The 16238-nt window shown below is 66.9% G+C and overlaps 2 protein-coding genes across 13 annotated transcripts; both read left to right on the top strand.

The window, feature by feature from the left end:
• Window positions 1–41: 41 nt before the first annotated feature.
• On the top strand, window positions 42–7901 carry ADAM15 (ADAM metallopeptidase domain 15). Of its 12 annotated transcripts, XM_086866204.1 has the most exons (25): window positions 42–155; window positions 949–1052; window positions 1636–1712; window positions 1981–2059; window positions 2166–2242; window positions 2335–2506; window positions 2577–2639; window positions 3041–3109; window positions 3208–3377; window positions 3452–3536; window positions 3604–3752; window positions 3831–4008; window positions 4158–4250; window positions 4335–4530; window positions 4600–4708; window positions 4781–4931; window positions 5000–5077; window positions 5160–5271; window positions 5365–5503; window positions 6305–6358; window positions 6620–6728; window positions 6979–7047; window positions 7197–7268; window positions 7374–7495; window positions 7765–7901. In XM_086866204.1, the coding sequence occupies exons 1-25, from the start codon at window positions 86–88 to the stop codon at window positions 7790–7792; spliced, it is 2625 nt and encodes an 874-aa protein (XP_086722330.1). In that variant the 5' UTR covers window positions 42–85; the 3' UTR covers window positions 7793–7901. The 12 variants fall into 12 exon arrangements, with proteins under 12 accessions (XP_086722330.1, XP_086722333.1, XP_086722332.1 ...); XM_086866207.1 differs by lacking the exon at window positions 7197–7268; XM_086866206.1 differs by lacking the exon at window positions 6979–7047.
• A 1215-nt stretch (window positions 7902–9116) lies between these two features.
• On the top strand, window positions 9117–14352 carry LOC147648792 (ephrin-A4-like). Its single transcript, XM_086866247.1, has 6 exons — window positions 9117–10141; window positions 12201–12493; window positions 13328–13396; window positions 13519–13578; window positions 13656–13909; window positions 13997–14352. The coding sequence occupies exons 1-5, from the start codon at window positions 9615–9617 to the stop codon at window positions 13742–13744; spliced, it is 1038 nt and encodes a 345-aa protein (XP_086722373.1). The 5' UTR covers window positions 9117–9614; the 3' UTR covers window positions 13745–13909; window positions 13997–14352.
• Window positions 14353–16238: the final 1886 nt, after the last annotated feature.

Genomic DNA, 16238 nt, shown 5'->3' on the forward strand with positions numbered 1-16238 from the left:
GTCGGTGCCGGTGGCGGGGCCGGGGCCATGCGCGACGGGAACCGGCGGGGGCGGCCACGGCGGGGCGGCGCGGCCCGGGGGGGCCATGGGGGCCATGGGGCCGCGGCTGCTGCTCGCCGCGGGGCTGCTGCTCGCCGCTGACACCAGCGCTGCAGGTGAGCGGGGAACTGGGGTCCCGAGTGGGGGCGTCGGTGGTGACCGCGGACCGGGGCATCGCGGGGATACCCACGGGGAGCGGCCCGGGAGGACCGGGATGGGATCGGGAGTCGTAGCCTCATCTGGAAGCTTGTTGCCCCCTCCCTAGGATGTCCGGTGTGTCCTCCCGGTACGCTCGGTGCGCCCCCGGGACGCGCGGGGGTTCCTCCCCGGGATGCTCCGGGGTCCCTCCCCGGGATGCTCGGGGGTCCCTCCCCGGGATGCTCGGTGCGGTTCTGTCCAGCCGCCGGGACCCGGCGCTCCCCGGGCTGGCGGGGCCGGGGGAGCAGGGTTTGTGTGCCCCCTCCAAACCCCCTCCGTCATCCCCCAAAAAGGGACTCCATGGGCAGGGGTTCCCCAAAAGCTGTCGGGAGCGGTGGGTCGGAGTCAGCCGAGCCGGGCTCCCAGCCCTGCCCAGTCTCCGTGCTGGTTGTACTGGGCAGCCGGCCGAGGTGATGCAAGGCTTGGCCGAGGAGCCCATCCCGTCCTCCTGCACCCCCCGAACAGGGGGGTTCCCCACGAGCTCTGCTGGGACCCGTGCCCTTGGCTGCTGTGAAGTCATTGTGGGGGTCCCGGTTAATGCCCAGACGGGCAGCAGTGGGTGACGGCAGGGGGCTGTAATGTGACGGGTGACCAGATTCCGATGGGTGACCAGGAGGGTCCAGGGTGCAGGCTGGCAGTCCAGGGTGTGATGGGTGACCCTGGGGGTCTGGGATGTGAGGAGTGACGCAGTGCTGACACGGCCCTGTGCAGGTGACAGCTCGCAGCAGCACAGTGAAGAATTAGGACACTCCTGGTCTGTGACCCCGTGGGTTCTGTGGGATAACCAGACACTCAGCTTGGCAGAAGCGACCCAGGTGAGCCCCTGCCCACATTCCTGGGGTCCCCCACGTTTGTGACAGTGCCGTGGGGGCTGCCTGCACCCTGCCACCTCCCCCTGCCCTCTTTTCAGCGCAGGACATGCGGTGTGCTGGTGCCACATCCCTGAGGTTTCCAGCACCCAGAGCCCCTGGCGTCCCAGAAGCAGTGGGGAGGGGAGCCCTCAGCAAATCGCCTTTTCCCTCCTGATGCTGAGAGGGACCTTTCTGGGTCGGGGTACCCACCCTGCGCCCCTCCCGGCTGGGGCGGAAGGGCCCAGCCCACCCCGCGGCCGTCGGGAGTCACTCCAATGTTTCCGCCGCGCTGCACCGGGCAGGAAGAGCGGGGGGAACGGGGTGGGGGCCCCGCTCGGTCCAACCCCCCTTTCCCTACACAATGATCGCGGGAGGGAGGGACGCTTCCTGCGGGGTGGGCAGGGCATCCCTTCCGAACCTCTCCCTCCGGGCACGCGCCGGGGCCAGGCGTGTCCCCGGCCGCCGCGGGGGTCACCGTGCTCCGGGGGGTGCGAGGGCGTGGGGCAGCCTGGGTCAGGGGTGCCCCCTAAACCACGGCCTGTGGCAGGGGGGGTTCCCCGCCCGTCTGAGAGTCCTGCTGGAGCTGGAGGGGATGCGGCTGCTGCTGGAGCTGGAGCAAAACTGGTGAGCCTGTGGTTCTGGGAGCGACAGCAGGGCGTGGGATGGAGCTCCTGGAGCCATGCAGGGTGGGGATCCTCCTGGGACCCTGGGCTCTGTCTCTATCCGTGGTGGAGTGGGGGTCCCTTATTCCCTGTCTCCATCCATGACACAGGTGGGGTGGGGGCTCCAGGGTGCAGGGTGGGAGGTGGTGGGTCCTCCCTTCCTGGCAGGCTGTGCTGAGGGCAGGGTGAGCTGGGTGTCCCTGCTGTGGGGTGACACGAGTCTCTGGCAGGGAGCTGGTGCAGGGCACCGGGGCACTGCTCTATTACCTGCCTGACGGCACACGGGTGATCCAGGAGCCCAGCGAGCAGGTATGGGCTCAGGCCTGGCTGTCACCTGTGCTGTCCCCAAGCTGTCCCTGTTCCCCAGGGACACCCCAGCCTGAGGCTGGATCCTGAGCCCCCTTCTCTGCTGCAGGAGCACTGCTGCTATCAGGGGACAGTACAAGGCTTCCCTGGCTCCTGGGCCAACCTCTGTGCCTGCGCTGGACTCAGGTGAGCCCCTGAGCCCAGTGCTCTGTGAGCCCCCTCCCACTGTGCTGCTGATGGGACAGGCTCCATGTACCAGCTCCTCTGTCCTTCCCCAGCGGCCGCCTCTGGCTGTCGGACAGCAGGAGCTACACGCTGGAGCCGGACACCAGCAGCCCCCAAGGGCAACACGTGGCATCCCACCTTCGGGTGGTCCAGCTGGAGCCGCAGAGCTGTGGGCAGGGCCCACGCCCCGGGGCAGAGACAGCAGAGCCCCTCTGGCCGCAGAGGGTAGGTCACCCGGGGGTCTTTCCCCACAGAGTGTCCCTGTCCCAGCACTCTGACCCTTCTCTGTCCCCAGGACAAGCGGGAAGCAGCAGAGCAGCGCTTTGTGGAGCTGGTGATGGTGGTGGACCACGCTGCGGTGAGTGCTGGGTGGTGTCCCCAGAAGAGGGGCTGCCCTTCCCACAGCCACCCCTCTGAGCCCTTTTTTTTTTTTTGAGGTAAAACGAAAGAGAAATTTTTATGTGTGTATATGTGTGCAGAGTTAGAATGTTAGTTTTAACAGTAAGTTGTCAATATAAAAATAAAAAGTAAAATGTCCTAAAGTGAGTGTGATATTAAATTATATCCCCATTCGTCCACCTAACCCAAAAATAAGTTTTATATCCTTAAAACTTCATCTAAAAATAAAAGTAAGTAAAAAAAACCACCAAGTCTGTTATCAAAAACTGTACTTACTCCCCCCACATTCCAAAACAAAGTTTTAACTACAACACAAAACAACAACAACAAACAAATCACCTTAACTTTCTGTTTCTCCAGTTCCAGAATTACCCCAGCCTACAGCGTGTTCGCACCCGGACCCTGGAAATTGCCAACCAGGTGGATGTGGTGAGTCACCGTCGGGTTGGTCCATCCCAGCCCAGTGCCCGGCCGTGCTCTTGCTGCTGCAGTGCTGGGGGAGCTCTGACCCCTCTGTGCCCCCCCAGTTTTTCCGTCCCCTGGGAGTGCGGGTGGCCCTGCTGGCAGTGGAGGTCTGGAGCGAGGGTGACAAGATCGCGGTGGGCAGCAGCGCCCGGGCCGTGCTGGAGCGGTTCCTGCGCTGGCGTCAGGAGGAGCTGCTGCCCCAGCTGCCCCACGACAATGCCCAGCTCCTGACGTGAGTGGGGGACAGGGTGGGGACAGGGGGATGAGGCCTCAACAGCCCCCCAACCCTCTCTGCTCTCTCCCCAGGGGCGCCCACTTTGTTGATGTCTCAGTAGGGATGTCGACTCAAGCCTCTATGTGTTCCCCCACACGCTCCGGGGGGGTCAGCAAGGTCAGTTCCTCTGTCCCCCCACGCCATCCTCCCACCACCTGCCCGCCCTGACCCTCCTGTCCCACAGGACCACTCTGTCAGCGTCCTCGTCATGGCCTCCACTGTGGCCCATCAGCTGGGGCACAACCTGGGCATGCGCCACGACAGCGCCGGGCGCCTCTGCGACTGTGGCGACCTCCGGCACGACCGCGGCTGCATCATGGCACCGCCTACGGGGTGAGGGCAGCGGGCAGGCCTTCGGGGGCTGGGGGAAAGCCCCTTCCTCACCTCATGGGCCCCTTCCTGGCTCTGCAGGTTGACACCTGGCTTGAGCTTCAGCAACTGCAGCCGGCAGGACCTGGAGCAGAGCTTGCAGCAGGGCCAGGGTTGGTGCCTCTCCAACGTCCCCGAGCCCCAGCTCCTGACTGGGAGCCCCACCTGTGGGAACCACTTCGTAGAGCTGGGCGAGGAATGCGACTGCGGCCTCAGTGTGGTACGGGGGGCTCTTGGCAGGCCTAAGGCCCTGAAGCCACCCCATTTCTCCCTGGCTCTGCTCAGGGGTGTCTGGGGCTGGCAAGGAGGTTTCCAGTGCCCAGTGGTGGGTGCTGGTGGCACCTGCTGACTGCAGCCCCTCCACTGCAGGAGTGCACCGATCCTTGCTGCAACAGCAGCTCCTGCCAGCTGATGCCAGGGGCCGTGTGTGCCAGCAAGGACACCTGCTGCCAGGACTGCCAGGTGTGTGGGGATGGGCACCCATGCCATGTGCCCATGTGTGATCCCCCCCATTCACCCAGTTTATGTGACCACGTCCCCCCACAGCTGCGCCGTGCTGGACACGTGTGTCGGGAGCTGCTGGGCGAGTGCGACCTGCCCGAGTTCTGTGACGGGGTCTCACCGCGCTGCCCCCCTGACACGTTCCTGCAGGACGGGCAGCCCTGTGCCGGCGGGCGGGCACGCTGCTACAGCGGGGCCTGTGCCACCTACGAGGGGCAGTGCCAGCAGCTGCTGGGGCCAGGTAGAGCAGGGCCAGGCTGGGGTGCTGGGGGCTTGGTAGGATTGCTGAGGGTCTCTGCCCCCACTGCAGGTGCCAGTCCTGTCTCCAGCTCCTGCATGGCTGCTCTGAACACAAGAGGGGACGAACGTGGGCACTGCGGGCAGCTCCCCAACGGCTCCTATGTCACTTGCACCCAGCAGTGAGTGACGTTCCCATCCTTCTCCATGTCCCCCCTGCCGTGCTCCTTGCCCTGACCCCTCTGTCCCTGCAGGGACACCAGCTGTGGGATGCTGCAGTGCCAGCGCAGCAGCACCCATGGGGAGAGACCAGAAGGGTCCTGCCAGGGGACCCCGCTGCCTGGGGACGAGGACGTGACCGATGCGGCCATGGTGCTGCCTGGCACCACCTGTGGCCCCGGGAAGGTGAGCAGTGAGGCAGCAGGGGAGGGACCAGGAGGGGTCTCTCAGTGCTCACACGCCATCCCCCACAGATGTGCCTCCAGCACCGGTGCCAGGACATCTCCGTGCTGAGTGACCAGCAGTGCCAGAACAAATGCCACGGACACGGGGTGAGCGCGGGGCTGGGGAGCAGATGCTGGCAGTGGGGACCTGCCCCTCAGGGGCTGAGCTCAGTCGGTGTCACCTACCCAGGTGTGCAACAATCACGGGCACTGCCACTGTGAGCGGGGCTGGGCCCCCCCGGCCTGCGACAGCCCCGGAGTGGGGGGCAGCCAGGACAGCGGCCCTGCCGGCCTTGAGCGAGGTGAGGGACAAGGCGAGCGCAGAGAATGGGGCTTTGTGCGGGTGTCGGGGGGGTGATGGGCACGGCGGGGGCTGACGTGCTGCTCTCCCGCAGGGGGAAGCGCCCTGCCCACGGCCCTGCTGCTGAGCGCGCTGCTGGGGCTGGCGCTGGCACTGGGGCTGTGCCGAGCCCGCCGTGCCGGCCTGCACAAGCGCCTCTGCCAGCTTGGCAAGGGCTCCTCCTGCCAGTACAGGTACCAGGGATGGGGGGGCATGTGGGGGGCACATTGGGGGTATGTGGGGGGCACGTAAGTGTTGGCACGCTCGCCTCTGCATGCGTGTGCTGAGGCACATCGGTGGCACGTGGGTGCTACGCTCACCTCCGCATGTGTGTGCTGTGACACACCGGTGCCACACCCACCTCTACATGTGTGGTGTGACACGCAGGTGGCACACACCCCTCTGCATGTGTGTGCCGTGTCATGTAGATGGCACACTCCACTCTGCATGTGTGTGCTGTCACACACAGGTGGCACGCACAGCCGTGCATGCGTGTGCCGTGACACGCAGGTGGCATGTACAGCTCTGCACATGTGTGCTGTGACACGCAGGTGGCATGCACAGCCCTGCATGCGTGTGCCGTGACACGCAGGTGGCATGTACAGCTCTGCACATGTGTGCTATGACACACAGGTGGCACACACAGCTCTGCATGTGTGTGCTGTGACACACACAGGTGGCACACACAGCTCTGTATGTGTGTTCCATGGCAGGCACTGGAGCCGCCTACACGTGAGCATGTGCGTGTGTGCGTGTGTAGCAGCAGGGAGCGTGCATGTGCACACACACACACATTTGTTCCCTGTGGTGGCTGCCTGAGCACTGTGCAGTGTCCCCGCAGAGTGACCGTCCCTGTGTATGTGTGTGTGTGTGCGTGTGCGCGCATCCCCAGCGCAGGTCCCAGCCCTGCCATGCATCGCCGCCCCATATCCCCGCGGCTCCTCTCACCACTGCCCCCCAGTCCCGGGCTGAGCCCCCCACTCTTCTCCCCACAGTGCTGAGACCCGGGTGCGGTTCCTGGGTCCCGGAGCCGCAGACGGCTGGAGTGGGTAACGTCACCGCCGGCGCCCGGGCGTGGGGCTGTCCCCGAGCCATCCTGCTTCGCAAGGCCTCCGGTGCTGCGCTCTTCCCCTGGCAGTGCCCGTGGGGTGTGGGGCAGCCCCGGGGTGCAGGGTGTCGCATCTTCCAGCGCCGAGGGGTTCGTTTCTCTTGGGCTTCTGCTGGTGTCGGTGTCGGTGTTGCTCGGTCGCCGTGCGGGGTCCCCCGAGTGCCCAGAGCGAGCAGGGTCTCATCCCGCGTCTTCCCTGCAGGATCTCGCAGCCAGAGCCCTGCTCGGGCAGCAACCAAGGTCCCCCTGCGCGTCCCCGGCCCCCGCAGTGGCGTCAGGCCACGGAGCTGCAGGTCATGCATGGCAGCAAGGTGAGGATGAGGGTGCTGGGGGCAGTGGGTGCCGATTCAGAGCATCCCACGTGTGGGATCCCACTCCTTGGCACCCGGAGCAGCCTGGCACAGCCACTTGGCACAACTGCTGCTCGCTGGGATTGTTGCCCATCCCAGCCAGGGCTGGGCCCCAGAGCTGTGCACTGAGAGGGGGGTTTCTGTCTCTGCCTGGCGGGAGGGGGGTCTCCGCATGCTGCATGGCTTGTCCCCCCTCTCCCTCTCTCCGCAGCCGGCTGCCCTCGGCTCAGCCCGGCCTGATCCGCCCTCCCGGCCTCTCCCGCCGGACCCTGTGCCCAAGGTAATGCCCAGGTGGGGGGTGGTCCCTCAGCCCACCCGGGACCCGCTGCATGTCTGGCTGCGCTCCAGCTCTTGGGGACTTCTGTGACACGGGTGTCCCCAGATCCCCCTGTCCCCCTGCCGTGTCACTGTCCCTCTCTCTCTGCCCAGGCCCCCCCCTCGGACAGGCCACCCCCCCCCACACGCCCGCTGCCTGCGGACCCTGTGCTGCAGAGCACTCAGGTAACGGCAGCAGCACCTGCGTGTGGGGCACGAGGCCAATTCCCACCCCCGATCCCACCGGGGGTCAGCCCATGGCCGAGCCGTGACAGCCCCGTGCCCTTGCAGCCCCCAGGTCCGGCCAAGCCTCCCCCACCGCAGCGGCCGCTGCCCTCGGACCCCCCGGGCCCTTCGCTGGCCCGCAGCGAGACCCCCGCTGGGCACCCCTATGTCACCGTGATTCCTGCCAGGTGAGCACAGCCTGCGGGTCCCGTCCCCACGGGACAGGGCTGCGAGCTCCAGGGGGGTTTGTGGCAGCTCAGGGGGCGATGTGGGCTGCCACCATGGGGGCCTGCAGAGCCCAGAGGGGAGCCAGGAGAGATGAGGGGCCAGAACAGGGCGGGAGAGGAGAAAGGAGGGAGTGGTCAGGTGGAGATCCAGAGCAGGGGACGGGGGGAGCTGCAGGGGGAAGTTGTGCGGACCCCACCCTCACCCCATCGGCCCCCCCTTCTCTTCACAGGCCCGCGCCGGCCCCGCCGGAGGCCTGAGCTGCGGGCAGGGAATGCGCAGCGCTGGATCCGCGGGGAAGGCCGAACCCCGCCGGGTCCCGCCGCCCGCTTTTTCTCCCGCCACGTCAATAAAGGGGCTGTGAGCCTCCTCTGCGCTGCCTCCGCCGCACCGGGACCGGCACCGGGGGGAGCGGGGCGGAACTACATCTCCCGGCAGGCCCCGCGCCGGAAGGGGCTCCCGAGCGTTATCGCCCCCTGGCGGGGACTGCGCGCGGCTGCGGGGGGCGGGGTCCCGGAGGCCACGTGGGCAGGGGCGGGGCGAGGGGACACGGGCGACACGCGCGTGGGCACGTGCGTGTGCAAGAGCGGCTCTCTGGGCACGTGCGTGTGCAAGAGATGCTCTGTGGGCCCACAGGTGTGCAAGAGCTGCTTTATAGGCACGTGTGTGTGCAAGAGCAGCTGCATGGACATATGCGTGTGCAAGAACTGCTCTGCAGGCACACAGGTGTGCAAGAGGTGCTCTGGGCATGTGCATGTGCAAGAGCTACTTTATGGGCACACAGTTGTGGAAGAGCTCTGTGGGCACACAGGTGTGCAAGAGGTGCTTTGTGGGCACATGCATGTGCAAGAGCTGCTCTGTGGGCACACACGTGTGCAAGAGGTGCTTTATAGGAATGTGTGTGCTCTGTGGGCTGGTGCGTGTGCAAGAGGTGCTTTATGGGCACACACGTGTGCAAGAGCTGCTCTGTGAGTTTGTGCAGCGTGTGTGAGGCAGAGCAGGGACACACATGGGCAGGAGCTGCCACACAGGGGCACACGCGTGTGCAAGAGCTGTACCCTGGGCAGTGACACACAAGCAGGGACTCCTCTGTGTTCACACGCACACACATGGACGGGGGCTTCCACAAACTTGCACACACGCACGTGCAAGAGCTGCTCAGTCTGTGTGGGTATGCGTGTGTGTAAGATCTGCTTTATGGACACAGGTGTGTGTGTGAGTGTGACTCTGTGTGTGTGTGTGTGTGTGTGTGTGTGTGTAAGAGCTGCCTGGGGGACAGAGAAGTGTAAGTGTGCAAAAGTCACACAAAGTGTGCACAGACACACGAGTGACGAGGGGCTGCCACAAACACACACGTGTGTGTGCAGGAGCTGTGCTCTGGGCAGGAACACGGGTGTGCAAACCGCCTGCTAGACCACAGGTAACGTGTGTGTGCAAGAGCTGCCCTGTGTGCTCTTCACATGCGTGTGCAAGAGCTGCTCTGAGGGCAGGGAGCCCCACCTGAGCAGGAGCAGCCTCTCACACTGCCACAGGTGTGCAAGAGCTGCTCTGTGTGTGCAGGAGCACACGTAAGCATGAGCTGTCACACACTTGGGCACACAAGTGTGCAAGAGCTGCCTGGTGGACAGGGATGTGAGTGTGTGCAAGGGCTCCTCTGTGGGCAGGGACACGTGTGAAAAGGGGCGGCCGTGCACACGGACACACGCGTGTGCAAGGCTTACACGCAGTGCTTGGTGGGCAGGGACACACCTGGGCAGCAGCTGCCACCAACACGGGCACACGCGTGTGCAAGAGCCGCTCGTGGCCACAGACAGGAGCTGCGTGGTGGCCCCGGGCACGCGCGTGTGTGAGAGCTGCCCCGTGTGCACGGGCCCCGCGTGCCCAGCCGATACCGGTACCGGTGCCGGTACCGATGGATGCTGCTGGAGCCGGCTGCGGGGGGCAACCGGTGCCGCTGGTGCCGGTCCTGGGGCGGTGCCGGGCTGGGTGGGGTTTAGCGGGGAGCCGGATTGGGCCGGAGCTGCCGGTGCCAGGGGCGGTGCCGATGGATGCCAGAAGTGTTGGTCGGTGCCGGTGCCAGGGATGCTGTTGCCGGGGATGCAGATCCACTGCCCGGGCACTGCTGGTCCCGGTGCCGGTACATATTCACAGTACCGCGTCCGTGTCGGACTGGGAGAGGTACCGGGGAGTTGCCAGGGAGACCGGTCCCGGTGGATGTTGGCGGTACCAGGAGGTGCCGGACCGGGGCGTGGCTGCTGGTGCCGGTCCCGGTGCCGCTGGATACCGGCGGTACCGGCCGGTGGCTCCTTACCGGTCTCGGTGCCGGTGCCGGTGCCGGTGGGTGCCGGTGCCGCCCGCCAAGGGTTAATGGCAGTCGGTGAAGTTGCCGGGCGGCGGCGCGGCGGGATTGGCCCGAAGTTGTCGGGGCGGGCCGGGCCGTGCCGAGCCCCGCCGGGCCGCCCCGCCCGCGGCCCCCCGCCGCCCCCCGCCGCCGGCGGAGCCATGCGCCCCGCGCCGCTGCTCGGGCTCCTGCTCTGGGCGCCGCTGCTCTGGGCGCCGCCGGTGCGCGGCTTCCGCCACGGCGTCCACTGGAACGGCAGCAACCCCAGGTACCGCCGCCGCCCCCGCCGGCCCCGCCGCCTTTGTACGCCCCGGGCCCGCCGAGCGCCGGGCCCCACCGAGCCCCGGGCCCCACCGAGCTCCGGGCCCCACCGAGCCCCGGGCCCGCGCCGCCGCGACGGGACGGGACGGGAGGGGCGGCGGGCGATGGGCTCCGGGGGGGCGGGGCTGCCGGCCACCGGGCTACCGGGCGCCCATGGGCGAGACTGAGACGGGGAGCACCTCCCGGTGGGACCGAGCACACGGGCATCCCCGACAGCACCGAGCCCCCAGGTAATGCTGAGCAGGCGAGCGTCCCCCGGTGTGCCGAGCCGCCGGGCATCCCCACCGGCACCGAGCCCCGGGTGGTACCGAGCCACCGGGCAGCCCTGGGCGTTGTCGAGCGGGTGAGAACCCCTGGGAGTGCTGAGCTCTGAGTAGCACCGAGCCGCCGGGCACCCCCCGGTGGTACCGAGCCCCGGGCGGTGAGTGCCCCAGCTGGTACTGAGCCCCGGGTGCCCATGCGGGGCACTGAGCTACTGAGGACCCGAGAGCTCAGTGACACCGAGTCACTGGGCATCCCTGGGTGCCACCGGGACAGTGAACACACCTGGGTGCTGCTTTAGCCCCAGGTGATGCTGGTGGCACTGAGCCCTGGGTGGCATCCAGCTCATGAGTCTCCTTCAGTGACACCAAGCTCTGGGTGTTCCCACACCAGTGGGCAGCTCTGGTTGCCCCCAAGCCAATGGGCGCTGCTGGTGGCACCCAGCCCCTGGTGGCACCAATCTGGTGGGCAGTTCTGGTGCTGCTAATTTGCCGGTGATACCCACCTGTGCTGAGCCTGAGTGCCCACGGTAGCATTGAACTCTGGTGGCATCAAGCTGGTGGGTGGCACTCTCGGGGCTGTGGGTGTCCATGGCAGGTGTCCCCTCTGGTGGGGAGCACTCCAGCCCACACCCTGCCATTGGTGCTGCCCGGGAGCTTTGCTGTCACCAGTGGGTCGCCGTCTGCCTCCATCCTCTTCCCAACCTCCTCCATTTTAGGTATTTCCCAGCTTGGGGCTTCTCAGGGAGCAGGCAGCAGGGTCAGGATCCTGGGGCCTCCCCCGTGGAAGTCCTGGGCCTGCTGGCCTGAGGCAGATGGGCGCGTGATGGGCAAGGCTGGGGGTACAGATGCTGCCTTGATCCCGTCCTGTGGATGGGAGAGGTGGGACCCCACCAGGCACGGATGCCCCAGGAACGGGGACTCTGTGTGCCCCTCCGCTGGGTCAGGCAGGGCCTCATCCCCGCAGCCCTTGGCCCTGCCCAGGCCCGTCCCAGCCAGCGTCTCCCGTGGGATGCTCTGAGTCAGCAGGAGTCTGTGCTCCATCCTGCTCTCGGGGAGCCCCCAGCCTGAGTGGGGTGTCGGGGGTTCAAGCTCCCCCACTTGGCAGCGCTGCCATCCCCATGAAGAATATTCTGGTCTATGCCGGGGCTCAGCTCACCGTGGGAACCCCGGCTGCACCGGGGCCAACGTGGGGGCCGAGGTTTGCCTCCCAGCCCCTCTTTCCCGTCCCAGACGCTCGGGACCAAGCGTGTGCACACACGTGCGTGTTCATGTGTGTGCACACGTGTGTGCACTTGTGTGTGCCTGCACTGCTGCTCCACCCTGGCCTGGCCGCACTTGCTGTCGGCACAGCCGTGAGCTCGCGGCATCCCCGGTGCCGCACCGGTACCGGGGCTGGGCCCCATCCCCTCCCTGCCTGCCCCGTGCCCCCTGCCCCGGCCGCCACCCCCTGCCAGCACCGTGCCGGGGTGGGAGCGTCCGTGTCGTGTCCGATCAGCGGCGAGGCGAGTGCCTGGGGCGAGGGGCTTTGTGCCTGGGCAGCGTGGCTGTACAAACGCCCCCGGCCGCGGTGGCCGAGCCCATTCAGCTCCAGCGGCCTGTGGCTAATCTGAGCTGATGCCTGGCTGCGGGCGGTGTCCGGTCGGTGGCTGGGGAAAGCCCAGGTCCCCGCTCCGCTGGGGCAGGACGCAGCAGGGCACCCCCCCCCGACGGACCCCCGGCTTCCCGGCTCGTCCTGCCCGGCAGGTTCCTGCGGGACGACTACTCCATCCAGGTGGCCATCAATGACTACCTGGACATCTACTGCCCGCACTACGAGGGGGCGGTGCCCAGCGGCCGGGCAGAGACCTTCACGCTCTTCATGGTGGACCGGGAGGGCTACCGCGGCTGCTACGAGACCCCCGGCGCCTTCAAGCGCTGGGAGTGCAACCGGCCCCAGGCGCCCTTCGGGCCCGTCCGCTTCTCGGAGAAGATCCAGCGTTTCACCCCTTTCTCACTCGGCTTCGAGTTCCAGCCGGGGGAGACCTACTACTACATCTGTGAGTCCCCTCGGGATGCCGCGGGGGCTGCACTGGGCTCAGGGCGCGTTGGGGCGCTGGGTGCCGTGATTCTTGGGTGATTTTGGTGTAAGAACATGTCAGGGGTCTTGAGTGCAGCTCCCCAGGGTTGGGTGTCACCAGGATCCCCACGTTTACGGTCAGGGTACATCCAGGATGTCACTGAGGTTAAGGGGAGCACGGGGGTTCTGGATGTTGCCAGGGCTGAGGTGCAGGGGACTCTGGATGTCCCAGGGGTGGGGGCGCAAGGGGATAGGGATGCAAGGAGTATCTGCATGTCCTGGGGTGGGGGATTCATGGGGGCGTGGCGTGCAGAGAGGTTCTGGGTGCCCCTGGAGGACGGCACAAGCGGGTCGGGGTTAAAGGGGTGTCTGGATGCCCTGGGGTGGGGGTGTGTGGGGAGGGGGGCTGCAGGGGGTGTCTGGGTGCCCTGGGGTGGGGATGTGTGGGGAGGGGGGCTGCAGGGGGTGTCTGGATGCCCTGGGGTGAGGGTGTGTGGGGAGGGGGGCTGCAGGGGGTGTCTGGGTGCCCTGGGGTGGGGGTGTGTGGGGAGGGGGGCTGCAGGGGGTGTCTGGGTGCCCTGGGGTGGGGGTGTGTGGGGAGGGGGCTGCAGTGGGTGTTTGGATGCCCCAGGCTGGGGGCACGAGGGGTCGGCGTGCGCCCGGCTCGGGGTGCGGGAAGGGCTCTGGGTGCTCTGGGGTGGGGGCGCCGTCCCCTCGTTCCGCCGGGAGGGGGCGCCCCCGGCCCGCCCGAGCCGCCGTCGGGGGTCCCGGGGGGGCCGCGCCGGCCGGTCCCCGCTGACCCCCCCCTGCCCAGCCGTCCCCAGCCCCGAGAGCGCCGGGCGATGCCTGAAGCTGCGCGTCACCGTCTGCTGCCGAGGCACCAGTGAGTCGGGCTGGGGGGGCTGTGCCCCAAAATTCGGGGGCTCCGGACCAGCCCCCACCGGAGCCTCGGAGGCCACTCCACGTAACCCAGAAGATTCCTGACAACGGGGGGGTTTTTTTCAGCGCCGGAGCCGCTGACAGAGGTGCCCAATTCGCAGCCCCGAGGGCGCGGGGGCCCCGAGGGTGAGTGCGGTGGAGGGGAGGGGGGTGCTGGGAGGCCGGGGACCGGCTCGCCCTGACCGCTGCTTCTGCCCTGGCAGATGTGGTGCCTGCCCGGGGCTCCGCGGTCCCATCGCAGCCCTGCAAGCCGTGCCTGGCTCTCGTGCTCCTGGCCCTGCTCTGGATGTGACCCCGGCGCTGCCCGTGGCGGGGGGATGGGCTCCTCTGCCCCAACGCCGCTTCCAGACTCTTCCTCACAGCCAACCCCCCCAAGCCCATGGGGCAGCCCCAGGCCATGACCCGCCTGCTGGACCTCCGCAAAGCCGAGCTGGGGCCGGGAGCTCCGGGCTGGAAGGTGAGGGGCAGCGAGGGCTCTGGGACAGCGGCTGAGCGCCCGCCTGCTGCCCTGAAGCATCCCTGGACGGGGCTCTCTCCCTCTCAGGGACATCGCTGCCGCACATCGGGATCGCCACGAGTCAGCATCGCCGCGCGCTGGGATTGCCACACCCTGGCACTGCCCCAGCTGCCACCTGCCCCGGTGCTGGGGTCCCCTCAGTGAACGCCTGCTCCGCCCCATGGCCACCTCATCTCGTGCCTTTCCCCACGGATCCCCGCCCCTGGGGCCCAGGGACCCCCAAACCCGGAATGGGGCAGTAGCTCCGATGGCGGCATCCGCCGCTGCTGTGTCCTCCTCCAGCGAGGACACGCTGATCTGTCTTCTGGGAAGACGCCTTCCTTCGTGCCCTCGGTTTGGTTTTAACCCCTGGTAGTGACTGAGCAATACAGTATTTGCAAGATCGCTGTGCCCTGGGTGTGCGGCCCCCCCGCCGTCCCCCTGCCCGTGCCCCCCATCCCTGCACCGGTGCTGGGGTGGCTCCTCCAGGGGGGTCCCTGCCCCTCGCTCCCTGCCCAGCCTTTATGGCCAAGGGCTTAATTGCAGTAGTTTGATATTGAGTCGTCAACTCCTGTCACCGGAGAGCATTAATTACAGACAAGCTGCCAGTAATTAACACCTGCTGGTGGGATGAGCACTGGGACAAGGGATGAGGGGGCAGTGGGCTTGGGGGTCACTCACCCAAAGCCCCCAGCCGGGCACCGTGGTCCCCCTTGCCACCTTTGGGTGTGGTAGGGGTGTCCAGTAGCCACTCTCCGTCCATCTCTCCATCTGCTATGCACCCCATAAGGTGCACCCCTGAAGGGGGGGATGTGGGGAGCTGCAGGGTTTCCCCCTGCCCCAGTGGGCACCCAGGCTGCTGCGGGGGCCGATCCCATGGCACAACGGAGTCCCTGTCCGAGTCACATCCCAGGCTTGGGAACTGGCAGGGGAGTTCCCTGATGCTCTTGGTCCCCCATCCCACGAGTGCAGCCCCCACTTGCCCTCCTGTGAGGCTCGAGAGGGTCCCCCCGGGGCTGCCCGCAGCGGGGCCCCCCCAGCCCCTCGCCGCACAGGCGTTGCCGGCCGCCTGCCGCAGTGGTGCCGGGCACGTCAGACAGGTTTTATGGCTTCTGGGAGAAAGAAGCTGCTTGGCAAGAGGCTGAGCGAAAGCATCGACCGTGCCGCTCCCCTCCCCCCGCTCCGCTGCCTGCCCTTCCCCCACCGCACCCTGCACCCCATCGTGCACCCCGCACCCCAGCCCTGCAGGGAGGGGTACCCCAATCCCATGGGGACACAGAGGCTGCCTAGTGCAGAGGGGGACATGTCCTGTGGGACCCTCCCCACAGGAGGAGGTGAGAGTATCTGGGGGGCATCGTGTAGGGACCCCCATGTAGGATGCTGGGTGGGGGGTCCCCCAAAGGGCCCACCTGTGGGGATGCTGGGGGGCAATGGTGGCTGTAGGATTGGTGTGTGGAGATGTCAGGGGTGATGGTGACTGGTAGGACTCCCACGCAAGGACGGTCAGGGGCTGTACCCTGCAGGACCCCCGTGCAGGGATTTCAGGGGACAACCATGCCCTGTGGGATCCCCATGCGGGGCTGCTGAGGGGCTGCACTCTTTAGGGCCCCCATGCGAGGATTCTGGGCTGCTGTGGGATCCCCATGTGGGGCTGCTGGGTGGGGACACCCCCAAAGCACCCCATACAAAGATGCTGTGCCCTGCAGGACCCCTGTGCAGGGATGTTGGTGGGCTGTGCCTTGTGGGAACCCACGCAGGGATTCCAGCGGGGGCTGCCCATTGCACCGCCCCTTCCCCAGACCCTCAGGGATTCCTAGGTGAGGCCAAGGGGTCCCTTAGGGACCTCTGGCGTGGGTGCTGGGTCCGAGCACAGCAGGGCCCTGTCCTTGAGCTGGCGTTGTTTGGTATGCGAGAGCTGCCACCAGCTTCAAATCCCATCGACTTCCAATGAGCAATGCCATCAATAACGGCTAATTGATGGCGCGGCCGCTCCAAATCAGATTCCCCGTCCCCTGAATCCAATTGATGGCTCCGCACCCCGCAGCCGCCGCGGCAGAAATTGAATCTATTCAAGGAATGGGCTCCATTAGCCCATCCCTTCTGTCTCGCCATCCCCCTGCCTCGGGGCCGCCCCTACTCCCCCCAGTGCCACCCACACCAGCTGGGATGCTGGGGTGCCAGGGGGAGGTGTGTGGGGTGAGTATGTCAGGTGCCCCAGGTGGGTGGGAGTTAAACCTTCAGAAACTGGGAAGGAAAGATTTATCACCTGGAATAGCAAGTGATGGGAAAT

This window comes from Cyanistes caeruleus, chromosome 30 (genome assembly GCF_971803275.1).
Source record: "Cyanistes caeruleus chromosome 30, bCyaCae1.hap1.1, whole genome shotgun sequence".
Classification (NCBI taxonomy): domain Eukaryota; kingdom Metazoa; phylum Chordata; class Aves; order Passeriformes; family Paridae; genus Cyanistes; species Cyanistes caeruleus.

Coding starts and splice junctions, on each gene's coding strand:
- ADAM15 (XM_086866204.1), top strand. CDS start 86: ATGGGGGCCATGGGGCCGCGGCTGCTGCTCGCCGCGGGGCTGCTGCTC. Junction 3,110..3,207: donor TTGCCAACCAGGTGGATGTG/GTGAGTCACCGT, acceptor GTGCCCCCCCAG/TTTTTCCGTCCCCTGGGAGT. Junction 4,251..4,334: donor CCTGCTGCCAGGACTGCCAG/GTGTGTGGGGAT, acceptor GTCCCCCCACAG/CTGCGCCGTGCTGGACACGT.
- LOC147648792 (XM_086866247.1), top strand. CDS start 9,615: ATGCTGTTGCCGGGGATGCAGATCCACTGCCCGGGCACTGCTGGTCCC. Junction 13,397..13,518: donor CGTCTGCTGCCGAGGCACCA/GTGAGTCGGGCT, acceptor GGTTTTTTTCAG/CGCCGGAGCCGCTGACAGAG. Junction 13,579..13,655: donor AGGGCGCGGGGGCCCCGAGG/GTGAGTGCGGTG, acceptor CTGCCCTGGCAG/ATGTGGTGCCTGCCCGGGGC.